The sequence below is a fragment of the Coprinopsis cinerea genome (assembly GCF_000182895.1).
Source record: "Coprinopsis cinerea okayama7#130 chromosome 12 map unlocalized cont3.12, whole genome shotgun sequence".
Lineage (NCBI taxonomy): Eukaryota > Fungi > Basidiomycota > Agaricomycetes > Agaricales > Psathyrellaceae > Coprinopsis > Coprinopsis cinerea.
The window spans coordinates 791,026-810,597 of record NW_003307533.1 but is presented as its reverse complement, the minus strand read 5'-3'; the positions used below and the strand labels follow the sequence as shown (position 1 = coordinate 810,597).

General features: G+C 51.8%; 8 protein-coding genes across 8 annotated transcripts; 4 read left to right on the top strand and 4 right to left on the bottom strand.

Annotated features, from left to right (window-relative positions):
- Positions 1-286: 286 nt before the first annotated feature.
- On the bottom strand, positions 287-2,782 carry CC1G_09803 (hypothetical protein; the record flags this gene model as incomplete). Its single annotated transcript, XM_001834824.2, has 4 exons — positions 287-330; positions 384-705; positions 762-2,148; positions 2,202-2,782. The coding sequence occupies 4 exons, from the start codon at positions 2,780-2,782 to the stop codon at positions 287-289; spliced, it is 2,334 nt and encodes a 777-aa protein (XP_001834876.2).
- Positions 2,783-5,139: 2,357 nt separating this feature from the next.
- CC1G_09802 (hypothetical protein) lies at positions 5,140-6,604 on the top strand (the record flags this gene model as incomplete). Its single annotated transcript, XM_001834823.2, has 9 exons — positions 5,140-5,247; positions 5,307-5,325; positions 5,386-5,546; positions 5,580-5,636; positions 5,695-5,773; positions 5,829-6,090; positions 6,153-6,222; positions 6,272-6,304; positions 6,359-6,604. The coding sequence occupies 9 exons, from the start codon at positions 5,140-5,142 to the stop codon at positions 6,602-6,604; spliced, it is 1,035 nt and encodes a 344-aa protein (XP_001834875.2).
- Positions 6,605-7,046: 442 nt separating this feature from the next.
- Positions 7,047-7,613, bottom strand: CC1G_09801 (hypothetical protein; the record flags this gene model as incomplete). The annotated part of the gene is made up of 2 exons (XM_001834822.1): positions 7,047-7,473; positions 7,540-7,613. The coding sequence occupies 2 exons, from the start codon at positions 7,611-7,613 to the stop codon at positions 7,047-7,049; spliced, it is 501 nt and encodes a 166-aa protein (XP_001834874.1).
- A 1,440-nt stretch (positions 7,614-9,053) lies between these two features.
- CC1G_09800 (hypothetical protein) lies at positions 9,054-11,921 on the bottom strand (the record flags this gene model as incomplete). Its single annotated transcript, XM_001834821.2, has 7 exons — positions 9,054-9,389; positions 9,453-9,505; positions 9,563-9,908; positions 9,963-10,204; positions 10,257-10,998; positions 11,053-11,528; positions 11,819-11,921. 7 exons carry the CDS (start codon positions 11,919-11,921, stop codon positions 9,054-9,056), a joined length of 2,298 nt encoding a protein of 765 aa, XP_001834873.2.
- A 225-nt stretch (positions 11,922-12,146) lies between these two features.
- Positions 12,147-13,583, top strand: CC1G_09799 (other/AgaK1 protein kinase; the record flags this gene model as incomplete). Its single annotated transcript, XM_001834820.2, has 6 exons — positions 12,147-12,500; positions 12,567-12,617; positions 12,684-12,832; positions 12,867-12,957; positions 13,019-13,330; positions 13,389-13,583. The coding sequence occupies 6 exons, from the start codon at positions 12,147-12,149 to the stop codon at positions 13,581-13,583; spliced, it is 1,152 nt and encodes a 383-aa protein (XP_001834872.2).
- Positions 13,584-13,927: 344 nt separating this feature from the next.
- Positions 13,928-14,424, bottom strand: CC1G_09798 (hypothetical protein; the record flags this gene model as incomplete). The annotated part of the gene is made up of 3 exons (XM_001834819.2): positions 13,928-14,035; positions 14,099-14,203; positions 14,263-14,424. 3 exons carry the CDS (start codon positions 14,422-14,424, stop codon positions 13,928-13,930), a joined length of 375 nt encoding a protein of 124 aa, XP_001834871.2.
- A 229-nt stretch (positions 14,425-14,653) lies between these two features.
- Positions 14,654-16,111, top strand: CC1G_09797 (other/AgaK1 protein kinase; the record flags this gene model as incomplete). The annotated part of the gene is made up of 7 exons (XM_001834818.2): positions 14,654-14,977; positions 15,039-15,091; positions 15,146-15,298; positions 15,353-15,428; positions 15,487-15,804; positions 15,856-16,024; positions 16,062-16,111. 7 exons carry the CDS (start codon positions 14,654-14,656, stop codon positions 16,109-16,111), a joined length of 1,143 nt encoding a protein of 380 aa, XP_001834870.2.
- A 1,235-nt stretch (positions 16,112-17,346) lies between these two features.
- On the top strand, positions 17,347-18,781 carry CC1G_09796 (other/AgaK1 protein kinase; the record flags this gene model as incomplete). The annotated part of the gene is made up of 7 exons (XM_001834817.2): positions 17,347-17,670; positions 17,726-17,778; positions 17,832-17,981; positions 18,035-18,110; positions 18,174-18,470; positions 18,543-18,711; positions 18,762-18,781. 7 exons carry the CDS (start codon positions 17,347-17,349, stop codon positions 18,779-18,781), a joined length of 1,089 nt encoding a protein of 362 aa, XP_001834869.2.
- Positions 18,782-19,572: the final 791 nt, after the last annotated feature.

The window sequence follows — 19,572 nt, the reverse complement described above, 5'->3', positions numbered from 1 at the left end:
CCAGAGGGAAGCGGAGACGCGCATCCCATCATGAACTGTACAGCACAAGGTGATCCAGAGGTGATCCGAGTGGAGGCTTAGATCTTCCCACCATACCTTGCCTCTTCGACTCGCTGCTGGGATGCCTTTCACGTACAAATCCCGCCGCCCTCAGCAATATTCGACGCGTCGTTTGCCAGTGATAAGTTAGAGGAATTAACAGAAAACTAATGTACACAATAGAGGGGCATATTCGAGAAAAAAAGAAAGAAACGGCAAGTTTTTGTCATCTTCAAAAGCTACTCGACTAATCTTCTTCTAGGTGGCTTTCCTTCTGACCACCATCGATTCCTATTCCAATTCGCATCACCACATCAGGGCAGACAACCCCGCAAACAGCAGACCAAGCTTGATAAGGTCCTTGGTCTGAGGGCGCAATTCGAAGTCGATGGTTCGCAGCCTAGGGATCCATCGCTGTTCCTCGACGACTTCCTCTTCCGTGGGCTGCGCTTCGTTGGCCTCGGCCGTGGGGGTCGTTGACGATCCGGGCGGGATCGGGACGGGATCGCATCGCTGGCGGATTGTCCTCATTCGCGCCTCTTTCTCGGCATCGTCGTCCGGGGTCGTTTCGATAGCCCGCTTCAATGGGTTCCGGGCCTTGGTCTCGATGTTGGTCGGATTTGGTTTGTCCGACTTTGCTTCACGCTCAGCACGGTTGCCCTCGAACTATTGGGACTGTGGTAAGTCTATTGTTCACACGCGGAAAACAACAATCTACTTACCTTTGCGTGGAGCATTCTATCCGGGTGCCGCTTGATTTCTCTGGCGGCTGCGGTAAGTTTTACGTTGCGCGAATGCCAATCGAAGGTCTTCATCATTTGCCTCTCCTCCACCCACTCTCGCTCCCTCGCGGTAGGCGGAGGAGGGATTCGATGGGATCTGAACGATCCCGAAGTGCGAGAAACAAAGGGACGCGGTACTTGAGCACCGACTGCCCTTTTCTCCCTCTTCTCCCAGTATGCACCCCTCTCGCGCGTCGTGAAGTTGTTGGCCTCCATGCCCCTGCTCTCCAGTTCCTGGGACCAATGCCGGGATCGGTTGGCTTCGGTGAGTAGTTCCCAGATTGGTTGTGTCCGGGGAACAGTAGCTGTGAAGGCGGGGGTTGGTAGCTGGAAGGGCTGGTACGTTGGCTGGAGACTGGGAGCCGGGATTGGGAAGCTGAAATGGAAGCTTACAGACGCCGAGGGATGAACAGTAGGGATGGGCACGGAGGGAGTATTCACTGAGTAGGTTTGAGGGACGGATGGCGCGAGGGAAGGCGGCGCCTGGTTTCCGGAGGCTTGAAGCGCAGGGTTGCTATTTCCGGCAACATTGGTGTCGATGGGGCTTTGCGTCGGAATGTCGTCATCCTGTTTGACGACAGCGTTGGGGAACGCCGACGCAACCGAAAAGTCGGCAGAGGATGACTTGGCGGTAATCTTGGGGAAGGGGATGGCCGATGCCTGGTATCCCCGCCTTTGCTCGCCTTGGACCTTCACGGCCAATTCGACCGGTGGATCGGCCATCTCGACCGTGTTGGTCCTGCGGATGCCATTCCTGGCTGTATTGGGATTGTGAAAGGTTTGAGGTGACACGGGTTCGGGAGATGCCACGCCCATCTCGACCTCGATGCATGGTTGGATGTTGGTGAGAGTTTCGCGTTCGGGTGAAAGCATCGCAATGGACTTGGTTCGCGAGAAAGACCTGGGAGGAGTGGTTGGGGGGGCATTCAATGCGATGGTCGCTCGCGGAGGCGATAGCATATCAACCTCGATCAACGGCTGTACGATGGCGGAACCCTCGCGCCCAGGCGAAAGCATCGTGACCGACTTGGTTCGCGACAACATCCTGGGGGGTGTGGCCAAAGGGATGGAATGGGGAATGAATCGGGGAGGCGAGGTTGCGATGTCCATGTCGAGTTCTTGTGTCGTGGTGGGTTGATGGACGAGCGATTCATAGATGGGCGAAAGCATCGCGACTGTTTTCGTCCTGGTGAACTTTCGAGGGGGTGTCGTGAACGCGTCGCGTTTGGCCTTCTGAACCTCGAGAGCGGCTTTCAGCGCGCGACTGGCCGCCGTGTCTTGTTCGCCATCGGAATCAATGTCCACTACCACCTGTTTACCTTTCCCTCTTCAACGAAGTCAGCAACGCGTCGAGCGAGGAAGAGAAACCGGAATACTTACTTGGATCCAGCCATCCCAATGCCCGATGCCACTGGTTCCTCTGGCTTCTTCAGCGTAACGTCCTGCATCGTCTCCTCGTACGATGCCAGCCCTTCATCCTCGCTTTCGGTTTCGGTGTCTTCATCGGCGTCGTTCTCCTTCATTGCGACTTCCGAACCGTTGGTGGGACGTTGCTTCCTCTGTCGAGTGGGCTGTGGCAGGATGACCTGCGCCGGTGGTTGTGGCATGGACGGCTTGGGCTTCAATTTCAAGCCTTTCAGGAAGCGGTCGAAACTACCCCTGCGTTGCTGTGCGGCCGACATCTTTGGTTCCTTGGTCTCCGCACTCAACTCGCGAGAAACATCTCGGAGGAGTTGCTCAGCATCGTCGAGAAGGCTTTTCACCGAGGTCGGGACGGAGTCGGTGTCCTTCGAGCGTCGTTGGGTGTGTGCCTGTGGGGTGTCCTTCGTGTCCGATTTCGACGAGTTGGTCAAGTCGTCACTCTTTCGTCGTCGCAGGAATTGGCGCCTGATCATGGTGGGTTTGATAGGCGAGGAGTCGGGCTCGTGCATTTCGTCGCGGGTGGGGCTCGAGGACATCATTGTGGTTGGGTCGATGGACGGTGAGCTCGACGATTTTGATTTTAGATGACTGATAGTCGATGGAAAGTAGATGGATGGTATAGTGGATGGATGGAAAGTGTGTTTGTGTTGGTAGTTTGACTGGAGCAAGAGTTCACTGGTAGGGGATGGTAGTGGTTAAAGGTCAAGCTGTGAACGAGCGGTGGTCGAACATAAACAATGTGATAACGAGTCACGTTGTTGAATCCCTTTGTCTGTATCTCGAGTGGCATTGATGCCATAGGAAGTAAGTTCCCACACTCCTGTTTGCCACTCGTGCTCAGCAGGAATGCCACTGGCGCGCTTGGAGCGTGATATTTGACCTCTTTTAAAGTTATTGAATAAAGTGGGCTATGTTTTGGTACGATCGCTCCGACGAGGGGGCCAGGACGGCTAGTTCATGCTGGTGGCTCGACGCGTCGCAAGTCGCGTCCGTTAAGGAAGGACATGTTCCAAATTTGGATCTATATGAGTTAGGGTTAGGTATCGCAGTCAGTGGGGGTCCTACTGCCTGTGGTGCGTCGGTTCTGCGCATTATCTCACTCTTTGCTCTCTTGTAAGGGACAAAAAATCTGGACATGGGATATGAGGCGACCATGCGATCATTCTCTCGACCTGGAAGGCAAGGTAACACTATCCCTCGTCTGAGCAAAACGACGGCTAGAGGATACAATCCGAGGGCCAGACCTTGAGCCTTCATATGCATACTACCGCACGCTCGATAACGCTGTGGCAGCCGAGAAGTGTCAAGCTGTGGAGCCGCTGTGACGTCGACAGAAGCATGGAACCGCATGGAACCCAGGCAACAGCAGATGACCTTCTCCGGGATAAGTAACAGGGTACGCTTGCTTCCCATTCAACGTAACGATGTATCCCATTCTGCAGCGCCGAATACAGTCACGCTTTAGTTTTAGCGCCCATCCGTAACCACTATATAAGCAACCACAGCCTGAAAGTTCAGGTTTAATGTTCGGTGGGCATATCTCTATCAGTGGCGGCGCCCTGGATAGTTGTCCACCCTATCACAGGTGAATCTATTCCTTTGGATCCCATGGCTTAATTATAAGCGGCAAAGGGGCCGCGCGCTTTATACGGATGATTCTATTGAGAAACGCCGTATGCGAGGTTTCCAATTAGGCACCCCCGTATGTGGGGCTCTGAGCTCTCCCAAGTCCCGGCCCAAAGCACGGAGTTCTTCGGACAGTGCTCCATTCACAAGGCTCGGGGTTGACTGTACTCGCCTTGCAGGGCTCCTCACAGTGCAGGCTGAAGACAGGGTATCAGTACCTCAGAGTGAGTAAACACCAGGGATGCTGTCACACCTAGTTGGGTCAGTGATGAATGGACGTTTCAACTCATCGTGCCCTGATTTCTTGTTTCTTGACACCACATGTGGGCTTCACGATTGCTTACATACCGGAAGTACCTTGATTGGCAAAGAAAGTAGGTATCTACGTCCATACATTCCAGTGGATTTGCCCACCGACATGCTCTGGCAAAGGTATGGCGTCGATTGTGTACAGGGACCCGCCTGCCTGACCGTTAAGCGCCCGTTACCAAGCTATCTCACTCGACCGGACGACCCCATTTGGTTCCGAAGTCCGTCCAATTGACGGCGACGGCAGGCGTATTCGAAAAGCCTCCGAAACTAACTACTGTCGCTCCCCACTTGTTCGTTTTCACCACATGTTCGTTTTCTCCGTTTCCGCTGCGCCTTTCGCCTCATAACTTGGTATACCGATATTTTCAGTAATTCTAAGCATGATAATGCACTTTAAGCCACGAAAAACGAAGGGGAATGGGTGAAAACGAACGGGAGGAAAATTCCGTACCATCACATCCATCAGGAGCCATCAACTGAAAGGCGTGTACCCATTGGCTCTTACGCAGCGGAGTAGAGAAAAAACGATGGCCCATCACTATCAAAACGAACAAGTGGTGAAAACGAACAAGTGGGGTGTTCTCAGCTCCCCCGGTTTCTCAATAGACCCCGGTTTATGACCGCATATGGAGGTGCTGAATAGAATAATCCTTTCAATCGTCGAGCGGTTTACGGCACGCCGCTGGAGATTACCTGACTTTTTGTGTTGACACGCTCATGTGCCCACTCGTCAATCGATGCCCACCGACCCCAGGCCCCCGATTCCATGAATACACACCGAGACCTCTTGTCTCCTTCTCTCCCTCACCTTGGATGGCACGGAAGCGATCTCAAACCACCCTCCTCAAGCGATAAACGAAGATTAGCTTGCCAGCGCATCGCCCATACGACGCCTTCGTCCGAGCGACCCGGATCTCCGTCCTGGCACTGTTGGATCGGGCAGGACGCATAGTCAACCATGGATGCCGCTTCCGGTCCTCAAAGTTGGCTGAAAAGGGCCACGCCATGGTCGGAGCCGCAACCGCTCACTCAAAAGTCTTTAGCGCCCGTGTTAGGAGCAGTGCTGGTTCGTTCTTTTCGCCTTCCAAAGTAGTCTCGTGAGCGCTCATGCCACTTGACCCACAGGCAGAGACTTTACTTTACGGTAAGGCAACGGCGATGATGCATGGATCGGTCAGTCTAACCATTTGTCAACATTTGACAGGTGTCCATCTGATTCTATTCCTCATCTGCGTCTACTTCTTGGTCGCACGTAAGATGAGGCTCCAGTGGCTCATGCTCAGCGGGGTCATTGCGATGTTCCTTCTGGCTACCGCAGACATTGGGTTTTCCTTCCATACCATCCTCAAGCAAACCCAGTCAATCGTACGGGGCACAACGCTGACATTCCTGAGAAAGGTGTTCCCCAAGTTTGTGATCTATGTCACCAATAATTCCATTGCGCTTTTACTACTTGTGAGCACCAAAGCCTGTGGCTTACGAACTAAAATCTTTAATAACACGACAAAACCAGGTTGCAAGATTCTATGTTGTCTGGGGTCAGAAGAAATGGATGCTCGCCTTGGCCTTGATACCCGCACTCGCTTCGACAGGTCAGTGATCCCTTTACCTCGTGTAGAGGCCAAACTCATCACCGGCGATCGTCAGGCTTTGGCTACGCGTGCCGTATCGAAAACCCACAAACGATGAAGAGACTCATCCCGGCGTACTTTCTAATAAACCTTATCACGAGCAATATACTCACCTTCTTGACCGGTACGTCGCTTCCCTTCTTGCAACTCAGGGCTGCTGCGAGTTGTGAACGTGCGTTGCGGTTCACGACAGCGGGCCGAATATGGTGGATCTCACGGAGTGCGAGCGATGTTTTGGGCAAGCGGAGGAGGCAGTATCGTATCACTAGCGCAATAATGTACGTCTCTGTCCCTGAAACTCGTGCCAATCTAACCAGTACAACACTCTGCGGTACCGCAGAGTGGAGTCGGGATTGTTATACAGCGTCTCGATGCTGCTCGTTATCGCGTTGTCCTCGACGGTATGGGTGGTACGTCTGGTCATCGCCACATGAAAACACACCGCTCAGCCTTCTCCAGTCTGTCGCAGCGGCCGTAATGCTACGTATGGTTGTAAGTTACTCGGGTGGATACCCTCAAAATCTGAAATCTAACCTCTTTCGTTAGTCCATCGTTCCAGTCCTGATGGTCGTTCAAATTGCTATCAACCACGCTAGCAGCACCTCCCGACGCGAACGTGGAAAAACAGCTGACATCCCAGCCCTCACTACACGCTCGAGGGTCCCAACGTCTGCCATGCTAGACACCATCGTCCGTACCGACCTTCCAACCGATTCGTCTATCGAGCTGACGTCTCGAGCGTCAACGACGGCGCCCAAGTTCGAACCCCAGCGGAACCATGTGTCGCGGTGAAAATCTCCTTTTCGCGTTTCGATTTCTTTTACGCCATCTTTCGTGTTATGGGTACTTCCACGTCTCCTGTATTAGATGTCTTGGTGGGCTTAAGCCGAGTCCAATTGGATGAGTCGGCCGTATACTTCCAGCCATGGCCCATGGTGCATCCTCCTCCGAGTCGGATGGTTCACGAAATAGGAAAGTTGAAGGTCGGTGAGGTTGGCGAGAACCACATGGCTGACAGAAGTATCAATCAAAAGGGTGAACATTAGAGAAGAAGAAGCAACGCATATCCAACGACAAAGATATCTATCAATACGACAAAGAATAGACTGTGCGCGCATTGTCCATAAAATGATCGCTAATTCAGAAAAGAAAGCACATCACACCACATCTCTACAACTCAGGCTCGACGTCTAAAAGCAAAGCCGGATCAATTAGACCGCTATACGATGCTGCTCTAAAAGTGGGTGGGCCTGGGAAGGCGCTCGGTAACAGTGACAACAACAGAACAGTCAGGGTCAGCCGGAGTTGGGGCCAAAGTCTGGGTGACAGTGTTGGTGAAAGGGCAAGTGGTGAACCCTCCCTTAGGACCGTGGGGGCCATCGCCAGGTCCCGGAACGGTGACGGTAACGACGACGGAGCAGTCATCTGCTCCACGGGGTACGACCGAAGCTGTAGGGGCCGGGGTGGGGAAGGCGTTAGGGACAGCGCCGTCGAAGGGGAGGGTGACCGTGATGGTGCTGGTGCTAGTGCAAGTGGCCTGGGGAGCTTCGGTCACAGTGACGACGACCGAGCAAAGGGGGTCGTAGAACCCTGTCTGAGTGATGGTGTTGGTGCTGCTGCAGGTGGTTCCACCACCAGGGAAAGGTGGCTGTTGGCTGGCACTGTTAGGTTCGCAGAGCATATGTCAGTTTCTGTCGGAGGGATCGTATGTATTCTCGGAAACGTACAGAGGACCAGCCATGGCACCCTTCAAGGAAAGAGCAGAAGCGAGGACGAAGGCAGTGAGCTGGTTGGCGAACATTGTGAAAGTAGGGTTGGTTTGTTGGATTTTTTGGGTGAAAGGCTCGGTAAGAGTGTTTGCAGTAAAGAAGAGAAGACGAGAGCGGGATGAAGAACAGTACCACAGAGTTACCAACGTCTTTATACACCTAAAAGCACGGCCTTGGTTCCCCGACAATCGATGTCACCTAGCCAGCAGGCATGTCCGCAAGGTCATCAATACAGTCTTCTGCGGAGCCCAATGGCCGAAACAGCAGTCATGTCTCATTTCCGCGGTCTCGTGGATCTCTCTGTATCAGAAAAAAACAAAATTGTCATGGCAAATCGGACTTAATAGTTAGAGACCCTTCGCGGTCATCGTCACAAAGCACCCCAAAACTAAACACGCAACAGGCTTTTGTCCGGAAACACAAATGAACGCACATGCATCGCCATGAGAAACTAGCGAACGTGCACCATCTTCGCAGCTGTGCTCCATTGAAATAAAGACAATCGTTACGCAAAACCAACGTGAGAAGGTCTCGTACAAGGGTCTCAAAGGCCACAACACAAGTCGATGTTCACGAGGGTTAAACACCACTAGACTGTCCTTTCTTTACACGGACGTCGAAGTCGAAGTGCCTCGAAGATATGCCCCTCTCTGCACAATGAAAATCTTGACGAAAATCGATACATGATTCCCCGAGATCAGCGAGGATGCAAGGATCGGCGTTCTTGCAACGAGTTCCAGACAAAGAATTGCTCCATGGACCATGGAGTGGGTACCTCGGATCAAAAGAAGCCTTTCGAGCGGTGCGAGTCCTGTCAGTCCTACTTCAAGTGACCTACCAAGTCCGGTCTGTCAGTGCCGTAGCTGAGATTGTGGCTTACCTGTTGAGCTCAAGGAGGTTAAGGACGCCATCAGCTCAGAACACAGCGCGCAAGCCCGCAGTGATCCCAGCGGTCGGCACCCAGTCCCACTAGTTCACATAACAAACCCTCCACTAAGATCCCAACACCAAAATTAAAATCTCGAATGCTCAAAGTCCATGCAATACTAATAATACAAAATAATTGCTTTACAGTGTACACTGCGGATCGTAAAACGTAGCCCTGTGCTAGATAGTAGCCCGTGACAAGGGCAACGATGTCGTCAAAAAAGAGAAACAAGTAAGGCAGGCATACAAGGTGTCTAATACTAAAACGAAGAGTAAGAAACAGAGGGGAAAGAAAATGGGATGAGATGAGATAAGAATGAGGAAGAGGAGGCAATAATTAAGATAGGACAAGTAGGATGGATGGAGGGATCGGTGGATGGACGAGGAGCGTGAAGATGCGTCTTGGGTCGAGGAGCCAGAAAGGGGAAAGATGAAATCCAAATCCTACGAGATACAGAAAAGAGAAATACTCCAGGTACTACTAATGGAATAACGAGAATGGTGAACAAAAAGTGAATTCAAAAGGAAAAAAAAAAAAGAAGAAATCAATCCTCCTCCTCTTCCCTCACCGCCGTCCCAAACCCAGCAAACGCACCCATCTTCATCTCCACCCGGTCCAAACTAGGCCTCGGCTTGAAACTTCCCCTTTCAGACTTGCGCTTAACTGCGGGAAGTGGTACCGGCAAATTACCACCATATACTGATCCAGCCAACGACCCAGCTCCCATGGTATGACTAGCGCTAGGGAACCGCTTGCTCGCCATAGCCGCCATCGTCGTACTTGGTACACTCCGTCCTACAGTGCCAGACGTACTCCTCGTAGTCCTCGGCGCAGTGCTCTGCACACTCGACGGTATCCTCCCATGTCCCAAAGCATGATGCTGCGTCCCAGGTTTAGGCACAGGAACAGCTGATCTGGGTACCGAACCAGTATGTCGACTCACGGGCGTCTTGGTCGGGATCTTTGAAGGAGACGAAGCTCGTAGATTCCCAGGTCCTGGACCATAGTTCAGCCCTCTATGCGTAGAAAGTGGGGCTCGAGAAGAGGACTGACTGGAGGTGGAGTCACCCAATCGTTGGCGTTTGTTGGAGGCAGAGCTCGTCGAACTCGAGGTGGAAGCCATCGCGGAGCGTGGTCGGACGGCTGGTGTAACAGTGCCGGACCTTGGCCTGCTGCCGCCTGGAACGTAGCCCGTTGAGGTCGAGTTGCTGGCGTCGGGGGTGACTGCCCGTCGGGGAACGGAGCCAGAACGACTCTTGCTTCGCTTGTTCGCGTTCTCTTGTTGTGCTTGGCTGATAGTTTCCATGAGAGCAGCCAGCATGCTCTCGCCGTAGACAAGGAAGGGTTGACCAGTTTCTTGTTCCCATGCTGGAAGAGAGGCAAGTAGATCCTGTTCGAGCTACGATGGGGTGTCAGTCGACCAAGCTCAGGGTTCGAGGAAAGAGTTACTTACTCTGGGCTTCTCTTTCTGTACTCGCTTGCGCATCTTTTCTTCACGAAGGAGTCGTCCAGGGTCTCGTCCTCGACCAAGCAGTCGAGTCTGATCAGAGGCAGCAGCGGCCAGTTCCTTCTCCTCTTCGCAGATTTGGAAATATTTCTTGATGCTAGCGAGTAAGGGCGCCTTCATCCTCCTCTCTTCTCGAAGTCGCCGAATTTCGTCTTCATGGATTGTCAACAGTTCCTCCGTAAATTCGTCTAATAGAGGGGGGTTAGCCATAGAGCGGTCAAGAACAGAACGTGGACGTACCATCCACGAAGGGTGCAAAGTCTGCTCGCTCCTCCTCCCCGACCATCAAATCGTTCCAAAGCTGAACAATCTCCTCTCTTGCGCTCTCCACGAACTGACCCATCCTCTCCCTCTTGAGTTCCAACATCCTCTCAAGCTCCTCTTCGTACTGTCTCACCACCTCCTCTGTGCTTCCCCTGTGCATATCCACGAAAGCATCCATATCCTCCTCCTCCACTCCTAGCCTCCTCCACAGACCTTCCAACTGGTCATACATCGCCTGGATATGGGCCTCTCGTTTCCTCTTCACCTCCTCCAGCGACGCCTGAATGGCTTGAGCCCAATCAATGAGGCTCAGCGTGGGTTCCACATTCTCCAGGCCGATTGGGATTGAAGGATTGGATTGAAGGGCTTCCTCGTCCGCCTCCTCGATTCGGGCGACGAAGTTGGCGAAGATCCGCTGGTAAGCTGAGGTTGATTCGCATTCAGTGCTGCTACTTGCGGCGTTTGTCGTTAACTCTTGGAACAAGAGTGGGGGCACCGAGCTCCCCCGTGATGCCGGGGTAGGCGTCGAAAGGAAGGGGTCGCTGTTGTCACCAGGGTTCATGGAGGATGCCAGTTTGTGCGATGCTGCAGCGCCGACTGCAAATGAAGAGTAGGTTGGACATAGGTCATCTGAATCCAGGTATTCCGACATTCCCAATTCCGTCCGTAACCAGTCGATGTGGGCGAATATTGAAGAAAGTTGATGTAGTCTCTTTGTCTGTAAGAAGCAAGTCAGAACAGATTATCAAGAACCATGTGCCACTCGACATACCACTTCCGCCTTTCCTCTTACAAGCTCCTTCTCCAGCTTCAAAAATCGTTCTGGCGTCACATCACGAGGCGCAGTCGAGTCCAGCGCATCCAAATCATCCTCGTTAAGCGCCGGAGCTGGTGTTGGTTCCAGTATATCTGGGGCGAAGTAGGTTGTTCCTAGTGTTCTGGCGAGTATGTTGAGGCGATTGGTGAGTGTCGTGAGCTGCTCCAATTTCGTGTGGTAGGCCTGGCGCAATTTTTCCTGGTATTCGGAAACAAGGTCGAATCTTCTGGGAAGACTCTGCTCCTTCCTCAACTCTCCGAGGGTCATCCCTGTCGACTTTGTGTTCCCTCCCAGAGCCTTTGTATATCGTAGGCAAACGGTCTCCACGGCCTCACATTTGGCCATCCACTCGTCCACCTGTCTCCGACGCAGATCGATTTGTCGCTCAACGCCTTGAATCAGTTGTTCTTGAAGGTCCTTGAGTTCATCTTCTAGCGCCGATGGAGGAAGACCCAGTTGAGCGTGCAGTGTTGGTAGTAACTGGGTTTGCGATTGTAAATGAGAGTGTAATGAATTGAGCAACGATGTCAATGTCATCGCTGATGCTGATGCTGCCGTCGCCGTCGTCACCGCCGACATCGTTGTCGCTGAATGTGTTGCGGTTCACGCAGTCGAAGTTGTTGGGTAACGCTGGGATATCGCAGATGGATGAAAGAAAGGAGGAGACAACGAGGACAACGAGCGTGGTCAAGTTGAACCCGCGACTTCCAAAAACGGTTACCTCGCGTCGCGCCCAACGGGCACGTGCCCGCGAAGGGTCCAGCACAGCCACCTTTATCCGGGCTCGCGGTCAACCAAGGTTGCCAGACATCCCGAACGTTCATTTTCTTAGTATCTGAGCAGAAGCATAGGCTGGGATATCTCCACCAAAGGTAAGCGCTCATATCTCAGACGGGATGATCAATCTAATGCGCAACAAAAACAGGAGGCACGACATCAAATACTATCGGCGACAGTGGGAAGCTGTGACTTTCAAGTTGACCAATGACCACTTTGGGCTCTTACACTGACTCGTTTCTCCGTTTGATACCTGAAAGCTCTCGGCTCTGATGTTCCATTCTGCGAACCTTGTGCGATGCGACAGCTTCTTCGAGACCATTCGGTGGACTTTACACGCTTGGTGGCACGGATATCATATACCGACAGACTGGGCTACATGGACCTCCACTCAGGACACCACCATTCCAGTACTCGAAGAACTTCAGATTACTGCGAAGCGCTGGTCCCTATTGGCCCCATTCTTCGCTTCGCGTGGTTACCACCTCTATGTACCAAATGGGCGCCATCCCCGGGAAACAATTCCCCCATCCTCGTTCAAACTACCGAACCAGATGGGCGAATCCTATCCCTATGGGCGGCGTAAATGTGCAAGCGAGAATGGATTCATGTTTTCGGGTATTCAGGTATGCCATTCAGTTCGCTCTAGTCTCTAAAGAGTTCAACTTAGTGATGTACTTTTCCCAACAGAGCTGCCGCGTTTGGGCAGCGCGCGACAGGGCAGGAAGAGAAGTGGTAATCAAGTCAGTTTCTTAACCTCCCAAAACCGGTCCTCGTCGCGATAAGCATGTTAATATCTGTGTGAACAGGATGGTCTCCAATTCAGAGAGAGAAACCGACGAGCTAAGGATATACCAAAGGCTCAACACGCCGAAAGCGAGGGCAGACCCTCGCAACCGGACACTACCGGTCCTCGAGTATATCACCTACAATGGACTCGTTTTGTGGTGACTCCTCGGTAGGCTCAAGCGGTTTCTTTCTTGGTAATTAAGCAACAACTTCCGAAGATGGGGATACTCCTTCGTTGGCCTCCCTTTTACGACGGCAGAACAGTTGTTCATCCTCGCCGATCAGCTCCTGGAGGTATGGGCACCGTATCGTTCATCCACAGGTTACCGCTTCTCACCTCATGTTCGCTTTACAGGGGCTAGTCTTTCTCCACGAGAAGCGGATTGCGCATCGCGACATTGCGCCCCAAAATACGGTCCTCAACTCTCTGTTTGAACGCGGGACTAGACACGACCCCAACGACATTCGAGGCCCGTCTAATGCTCGATACGCTTTTATTGATTTTGATGCCTCTTCCATATTTCCAATGGAAACGGATATCCAAACCGTCGTCCAAGATAGGGAGATGAGGATCGGAGCCCATATTCTGGATCTGGAAGAGGGCAAATCAAATCCCTTTACTGACGACGTGCTCATTTTAGTTGACACATTGCAGTATCCCGTCCGTGTGAGTGGCCAGCGAACACTCACGCCCTTCTTATTCTCACTTGCAGAGTATTGCTTAGGTCCTCGAAAGAGCCATACCAGAGATTGGGCCTTTCTTCGACGAGATCTTGAAGAACAAAGCCGGCCCCAACTTCCGAATTACGGCTGTGTCCGTCCTTGAAGAGCTTCGAAGAATACGGTCAAAACTGACTCAGGAGCAACTGAACCAACTTCCAGAAGGCCGCCTATGGCAGGACGGTGCGATCAGCTATTAGATTTAGGTCTCCATGTACACTGACTCGATGTTTGGCTTCCAGGGCACATACAGCCGCGCAAGGATAGATGAGTTCCAACTTGCGGAAGTGCCTTTCTATCGCTCTAGTACGATCGTACAACGGGGTAGGCTTACACTGGCTTATATTCGGTCGAATTGAAGTCCATTTTGCTCTTTCGAGATCGGTGTTCAAACCGCTTTTTGGCTCGTTCTCGCAATCGGTATTTCAAGGTAGAATTGTACAATGTGATATACAACGCACTCATATAACTTTGTCGCAGAAGTCGGGAGAATATAACATGGGCGAATACACATATATAGTTGCAACCACGGCTTTGCCAGTGTTTAGTCAATAAATTCAATGAATTTACCAGGGACCGCTCGGAAAGACCCGCCCGCAAAGGCGCCGGTGGGTGTGATGTTCAAATCATACTTGGGCTGGGATGGGTTGCTCTGCGAGTAAGCGACGAATCAGATCGTCTGCGAAGAGGCGAAGAGAGGCAAATCTATTCTTACATTTGTCTGGTGGATGTTTACCACTTTCCCCTCCGCTCCTTCTGGAAGCGGAACGCCCAGAAGATCTGTGCACGCCTCTTTGATGCGAATGCGCTTGCCGACTCGCTAGAGCATGAAGCCACTAATCAGTCGAGATAAGGTACGACCAGAGTCACTGCACTTACGGATTGCGTATTATCCGACATTCGGTTACACAGGTTTAAGAGACGGTATATGGTGATATGGCCAGTGGCAACTTCGAGACCAGAGGGCACTTGAAGGAGAGCAGGCAGGGAGAGAAAGACCGGTTTATATGGGATTTTCGTGCATAGTTTGTGATGGGCCATAAGGGGATACGCGGAGAGAAGATGGCGGTCGAATCTCGATACAGTAGTTCAGACTCACCAATGGCGCCCACACAACCTAACACATCCAAAACACGCCACCAAATATTAATACACACTTAACGAACCGGGTTGCTCATTTCCTCTTTTGAGCTGTTTCAATTCGTGTCCCTTCAACCGTCAAGGCCTGCACAGAAATACTTGCGCGGAACACAGTGCTTCTCATGGAATGATGAAGCTGGTACAGTGTGACACATTGTGGGCAACCCTGCGATGGTCTCTACATGCCTGGTGGCACGGCTATTCAGTCCCGACGGAACTGTCGAGTTGGGCCCGGTATGAAGAGGATTACGAAGTTCTGAAGGCGGCAGGGGAACGGTGGGCCCTACTCAGGCCTTTCTTCGCATCGTGGGGATACCACCTCTACGAATATGAGCGCCTCCCGCTCACGTACCCCCCGAAGTCCCTCAAATGTCCCGACATTGTGGATGAGTCCTATCCTTATGCCAGGTGTCGTTTCACCAAGGATGAGCATTATGTGTTCACCTATGTCCATGTGAGTACTGGATCGATTTTACTGCCTGTTCGTCACTCACTGTGACTCGCATCGTTCCTAGACTGGTCGGATATGGGCCGCGCGAGACAACTTTGGCAGAGACGTTATCATAAAGTTGGCTCCTTTCTTACATTCGGTGCTCTAGTTTTAACGACGAATACTTTACAGGCTAGTTTCGAGTCGGAATGAAGAACAGGAAGAGCTGAAAGTTTGGAAAAGACTGAGCGCTCCTGAAGTAAGGGAAGATCCCCGTAGTAATCGAACGCTCCGAGTGCTAGACTTCATCACGTACGACGGACTAGTGTTCGTGGTAACACCTCGGTGGGTACGCCCTCATTCAAGCGCAAGTCTGGCCTCATGATCTGTTTTGAATAGATGGGGAATGCCTTTTGTAGGACTGTCGTTCCCGTCAGTTGAGCATATCTTCGACATGCTGGAACAATTTTACGACGTAGGTCATTTGAGTGCTGGGTTCAGGTACGAAGCTGTGACTTAACGCTTGGGCACAGGGCCTCGCATTTCTTCACGACAACAGGATTGCCCATCGCGACATTGATCCCGGGAACATGGTCATGAACGCATTATTCGATTACTTTGATGAGACTCGAGATTCTGTCGAGATTCGGGACCCCTCTCGTGTCCTTTACGCCCATATCGACTTCGAGGCATCTGCACTCTTTGCTATGGACACGGACATTGACAATGTAACAATGGAACGCGCCAGTCGCCTTTCGACGTTATGGTCGGGCCTGGCCGAAGGACAAAGATCAAATCCTTTCCGGGACGACGTCTATGTTTTGACCTGGGTTTTACAGGACTGGTCTAGGGTTCGTATCTCTGGCATTTCTCACCTTCTTGTGCAGCTTACCCGTTTCTAGCACATTGAGTCCATTGTTCCTGAGATTGGGTCTTTTTATGACGGTATCTTGAAGGATTACTCCCGTACGCCGCGCGCTGAGGCAGCTCTCCATCAATTGAGAGAAATTCGCTCGAAGCTCACTGCAGAGCAGCTGCGCCAGGAACCGCCAGGCTATATGTGGAGCAAAGGTGAGTTCCTAGGATCTTGTTCTAATTGTAATCTCAGACGCTTCTTCGTTCAGGGAAAGTTCTCAAGGACTGACACTCGAGCGCTAGGTCGACATCGAGGGCCCGACGTCACTCCAGCCACAGTCTGCAGAGGAAGTATATATCAGACTCCTGCCAGATTTTACACTTCTCAGGCGTGTTTATTACACTCTTGGAATGACTTGGTCCCCGTCAGGAAATTTAGGTTACCCACATTTGCCTCAATGTTTGTCTCATTCAATACTCCGACTGCTTAACCTGGACGTTCTCCGTCTCATTGCGACATTTTGCGAATCTTTGCCCTCAGCCCTAGAGGTTTCGTGGTGCGATGGTGAGGCAAATTTGACATCGGACCAGGGGCTCTTAGTTGCAAACAGCGAGTAGCCTCGCACGAGAATGACTATCGCTAATGAAGATCATATGAGAGCTGCTCATCAGAGTACCTTAGCCCGTTTCTTCCACGTTCAGAGCATCCATGAGGCTCTTGGAAGGTGTATCACACAAAGAAACCAGATAGAAGCGCCACTTGACAAGTGAAGACTTGGAGAAACGGGGCTACAAAACCTTTTTCTATCAAGAACGAATCGGAGCATGGAGCCTGTCGCTCTCGGTTCAGGCTGTCTCGAGCCAGCTCAACCCAGTCATGTTCAAATTTCAGGTACAACCTGGGATCGCTGACAGCCACTCCGAGTCATCAGATAACGCACGCTCGACTCGGATTGTTGTTCGCCTGGGATGCCCATCCTTAAGAGAAGTGACCGATCCTCGCTACCCAAAGTTCTAAATACCAGGGAGACAAGCCACAAGGCGATACAGAGAGAGTAGGTAGCAGTTCGTCCGACTTTTATGTACGGCAGTGTTTTGGACGGGGAAGCGGGGCTCAAGTGGTCGTCAAGTCACTTCTCCCGACTCGAAAACAAATGAAATGGGGTTAGTCGGAGAAAGTCAACCCCACAGATGCCCTTTGCCTAATGCAAATGTTGACTCGGGGAAAGGGAAGACCGCGTACCTGCGGAATGGGCACACGTTCCGACTTGATTCGGATCGGCCATGACATGTGCTTGGACGACGTCCACGAGGTCCTTCTCATTTTGCACCTCCAAGTCGGGACTCGGTATTTCATGACGGGCGCTAAGCAGCAGGTGCCAAGATTTGTTGCCGAACCATCACATGGCCAAACATTGCCATCAGCCAGCGCCAAACATGGGTTGGTCCCGTACCATCAAGTCCTCCAAGGAATCAAGGCGACCAATACACGACTCTACACACAACAGTGTGCTACTCTACGGTAGGACCATCCAATTATGAAGTGGGTGCGATGTGACGGCCTATGGGCAACACTGCGATGGTCTCTACATGCTTGGTGGCACGGCTACTCCGTCCCAACAGAACCGTCGAGTTGGGCCCGGTATGAAGAGGATTACGAAGTTCTGAAGGCGGCAGGGGAACGTTGGGCCCTACTCAGGCCTTTCTTCGCTTCCTGGGGATACCACCTTTATGAATACGAACGTCTCCCATGCACCTACCCTCCAAAATCCCTCAAATGTCCAGACGTTGTGGACGAGTCCTATCCTTATGCTAGGTGTCGTTTCAGCACTGACGAGCATTATGTGTTCTCGTACGTCCATGTGAGTACTGTATCGGTTTTAAGGCCTGTTCGGTACTCATAACTTCTTCGTCTAGACTGGTCGGATATGGGCCGCGCGAGACAACTTTGGCAGAGACGTGATCATAAAGTAGGTTCTTTGGAACATTCGATGCTTAAGCTTTGACGATGAATACTTTGCAGGCTAGTTTCCGCTCCGAATCAGGAGTTGGAAGAGTTGAGGGTTTGGCAAAGACTGAACACGCCGCAAGTGAGGGCCGATCCCCGTAATCGAACGCTCCCTGTACTGGACATCATCACGTACGACGGATTAGTCTTCGTGGTAGCATCTCGGTGGGTGCGCTCTCACAATAGCTGAAGTCTTGCCTCTGATATGCTGGGAAAAGATGGGGAATGCCCTTCCTAGGACTGACGTTCCCGACAATTGAACATACCTTCGTTATGATGGAACAGTTTTATGACGTAGGTAATTTCCTGGGCTCAAGTACGAAACTTTGGCTGATGACGCTACCACTTGGGGCGCAGGGCCTCGCATTTCTTCACGAAAACAGGATTGCTCATCGCGATATAGACCCCGGCAACATGGTCATAAACGCGTTATTTGAATGCTTCGACAGCACTCTTGACAGTCTCGAGATTCGGGACCCGTCTCGTGTGCGTTACGGCTACATTGACTTTGAGGCTTCGTCACTCTTTGCCATGGACACCGATATCGACAATGTAACGATGAAACGCGCAAATCGCGCTTCGACGATAGGGTCGGGCTTGGCCAAAGGACAGCAGTCAAATCCTTTCAGGGACGACGTCTATGTTTTGACGTGGGTCTTACAGCACTAGTCTAGGGTTCGTATCTCAGGCATTTCTCACCTTCCCATTCAGCTTACCGGTTTCTAGCACATTGAAGGCATAGTTCCTGAAATTGGTTCATTTTACGACACCATATTGAAAGATTACGCCCGTACGCCGCGCGCTGAGGCAGCTCTCCATCAATTGAGAGAAATTCGCTCGAAGCTCACTGCAGAGCAGCTGCGCCAGGAACCCCCCGGTTCTATGTGGAGGAAAGGTGAGTGTCTAAAATCCCCTACGAGAATCAAATGCAGACGTTTTATTCAGGTAAAATTATCAAGCATTGACGTTGACCTGGCGTCAACATCGAGGGCCCCAAAGTCACTAAAGAAGCAGAACAGCAGCCACTCGGTAGTCTACGGTTTTGAGCTGGTGGAGCCATTGGCTATGGGAACCTTCCATAATTTCGGACTTGTACTGGATTTTACACTTCTTGGGAGTCTCTCTCACACTCTTGGAATGACTCGATCAGTTCCCGTGGGCCCTCAGGGACATCGATACCGATTTAGATTACCCACCGTTTGCCTCAAGGTCTCATTCATTTTCAGTTGGGCGTTCTCCGTGCCATTGTGACATCTTGCAATCCTGTCAGGCCCTTGCTACAGTACAAACCTAGAGCTTTCAGGGTGCGATGGTGAGGCAAAATTGCCATCGGACCACGGGCGCTTATTAGCAAACAGCGAGTATCTCGCACGCCCCCATGAGAATGATGATTTATTCCGATAAGATCACTCTTGGGTCACACGAGAGCCACTCATCAGAGGACCTTGCCTCGACCTTTCCTCCACGTTTACAGAGCATGATGCTTTTGGAAGGTGTGTCACGAAATAAAAGCTGATAGAAGCGCTCATTGACAAGTGAGAGAAGCGGGAGCAAAAAGTTTTTCTATCAAGGATGACCCCGGAGCCTGTGTTCCTCGGCTCATAAGTATATCGAGCCAGCTCAATACCATATTGTATACACCCTAGTAGTTGAATGGGGTCATCCGCTATTCAGTGATTCGTACCTTCAGAGATTTCAGGCACCGTGAGGAGCGGCGTGCCGAGTGGGCAACAGCTCGGCTGTGATCCTCCTGAAT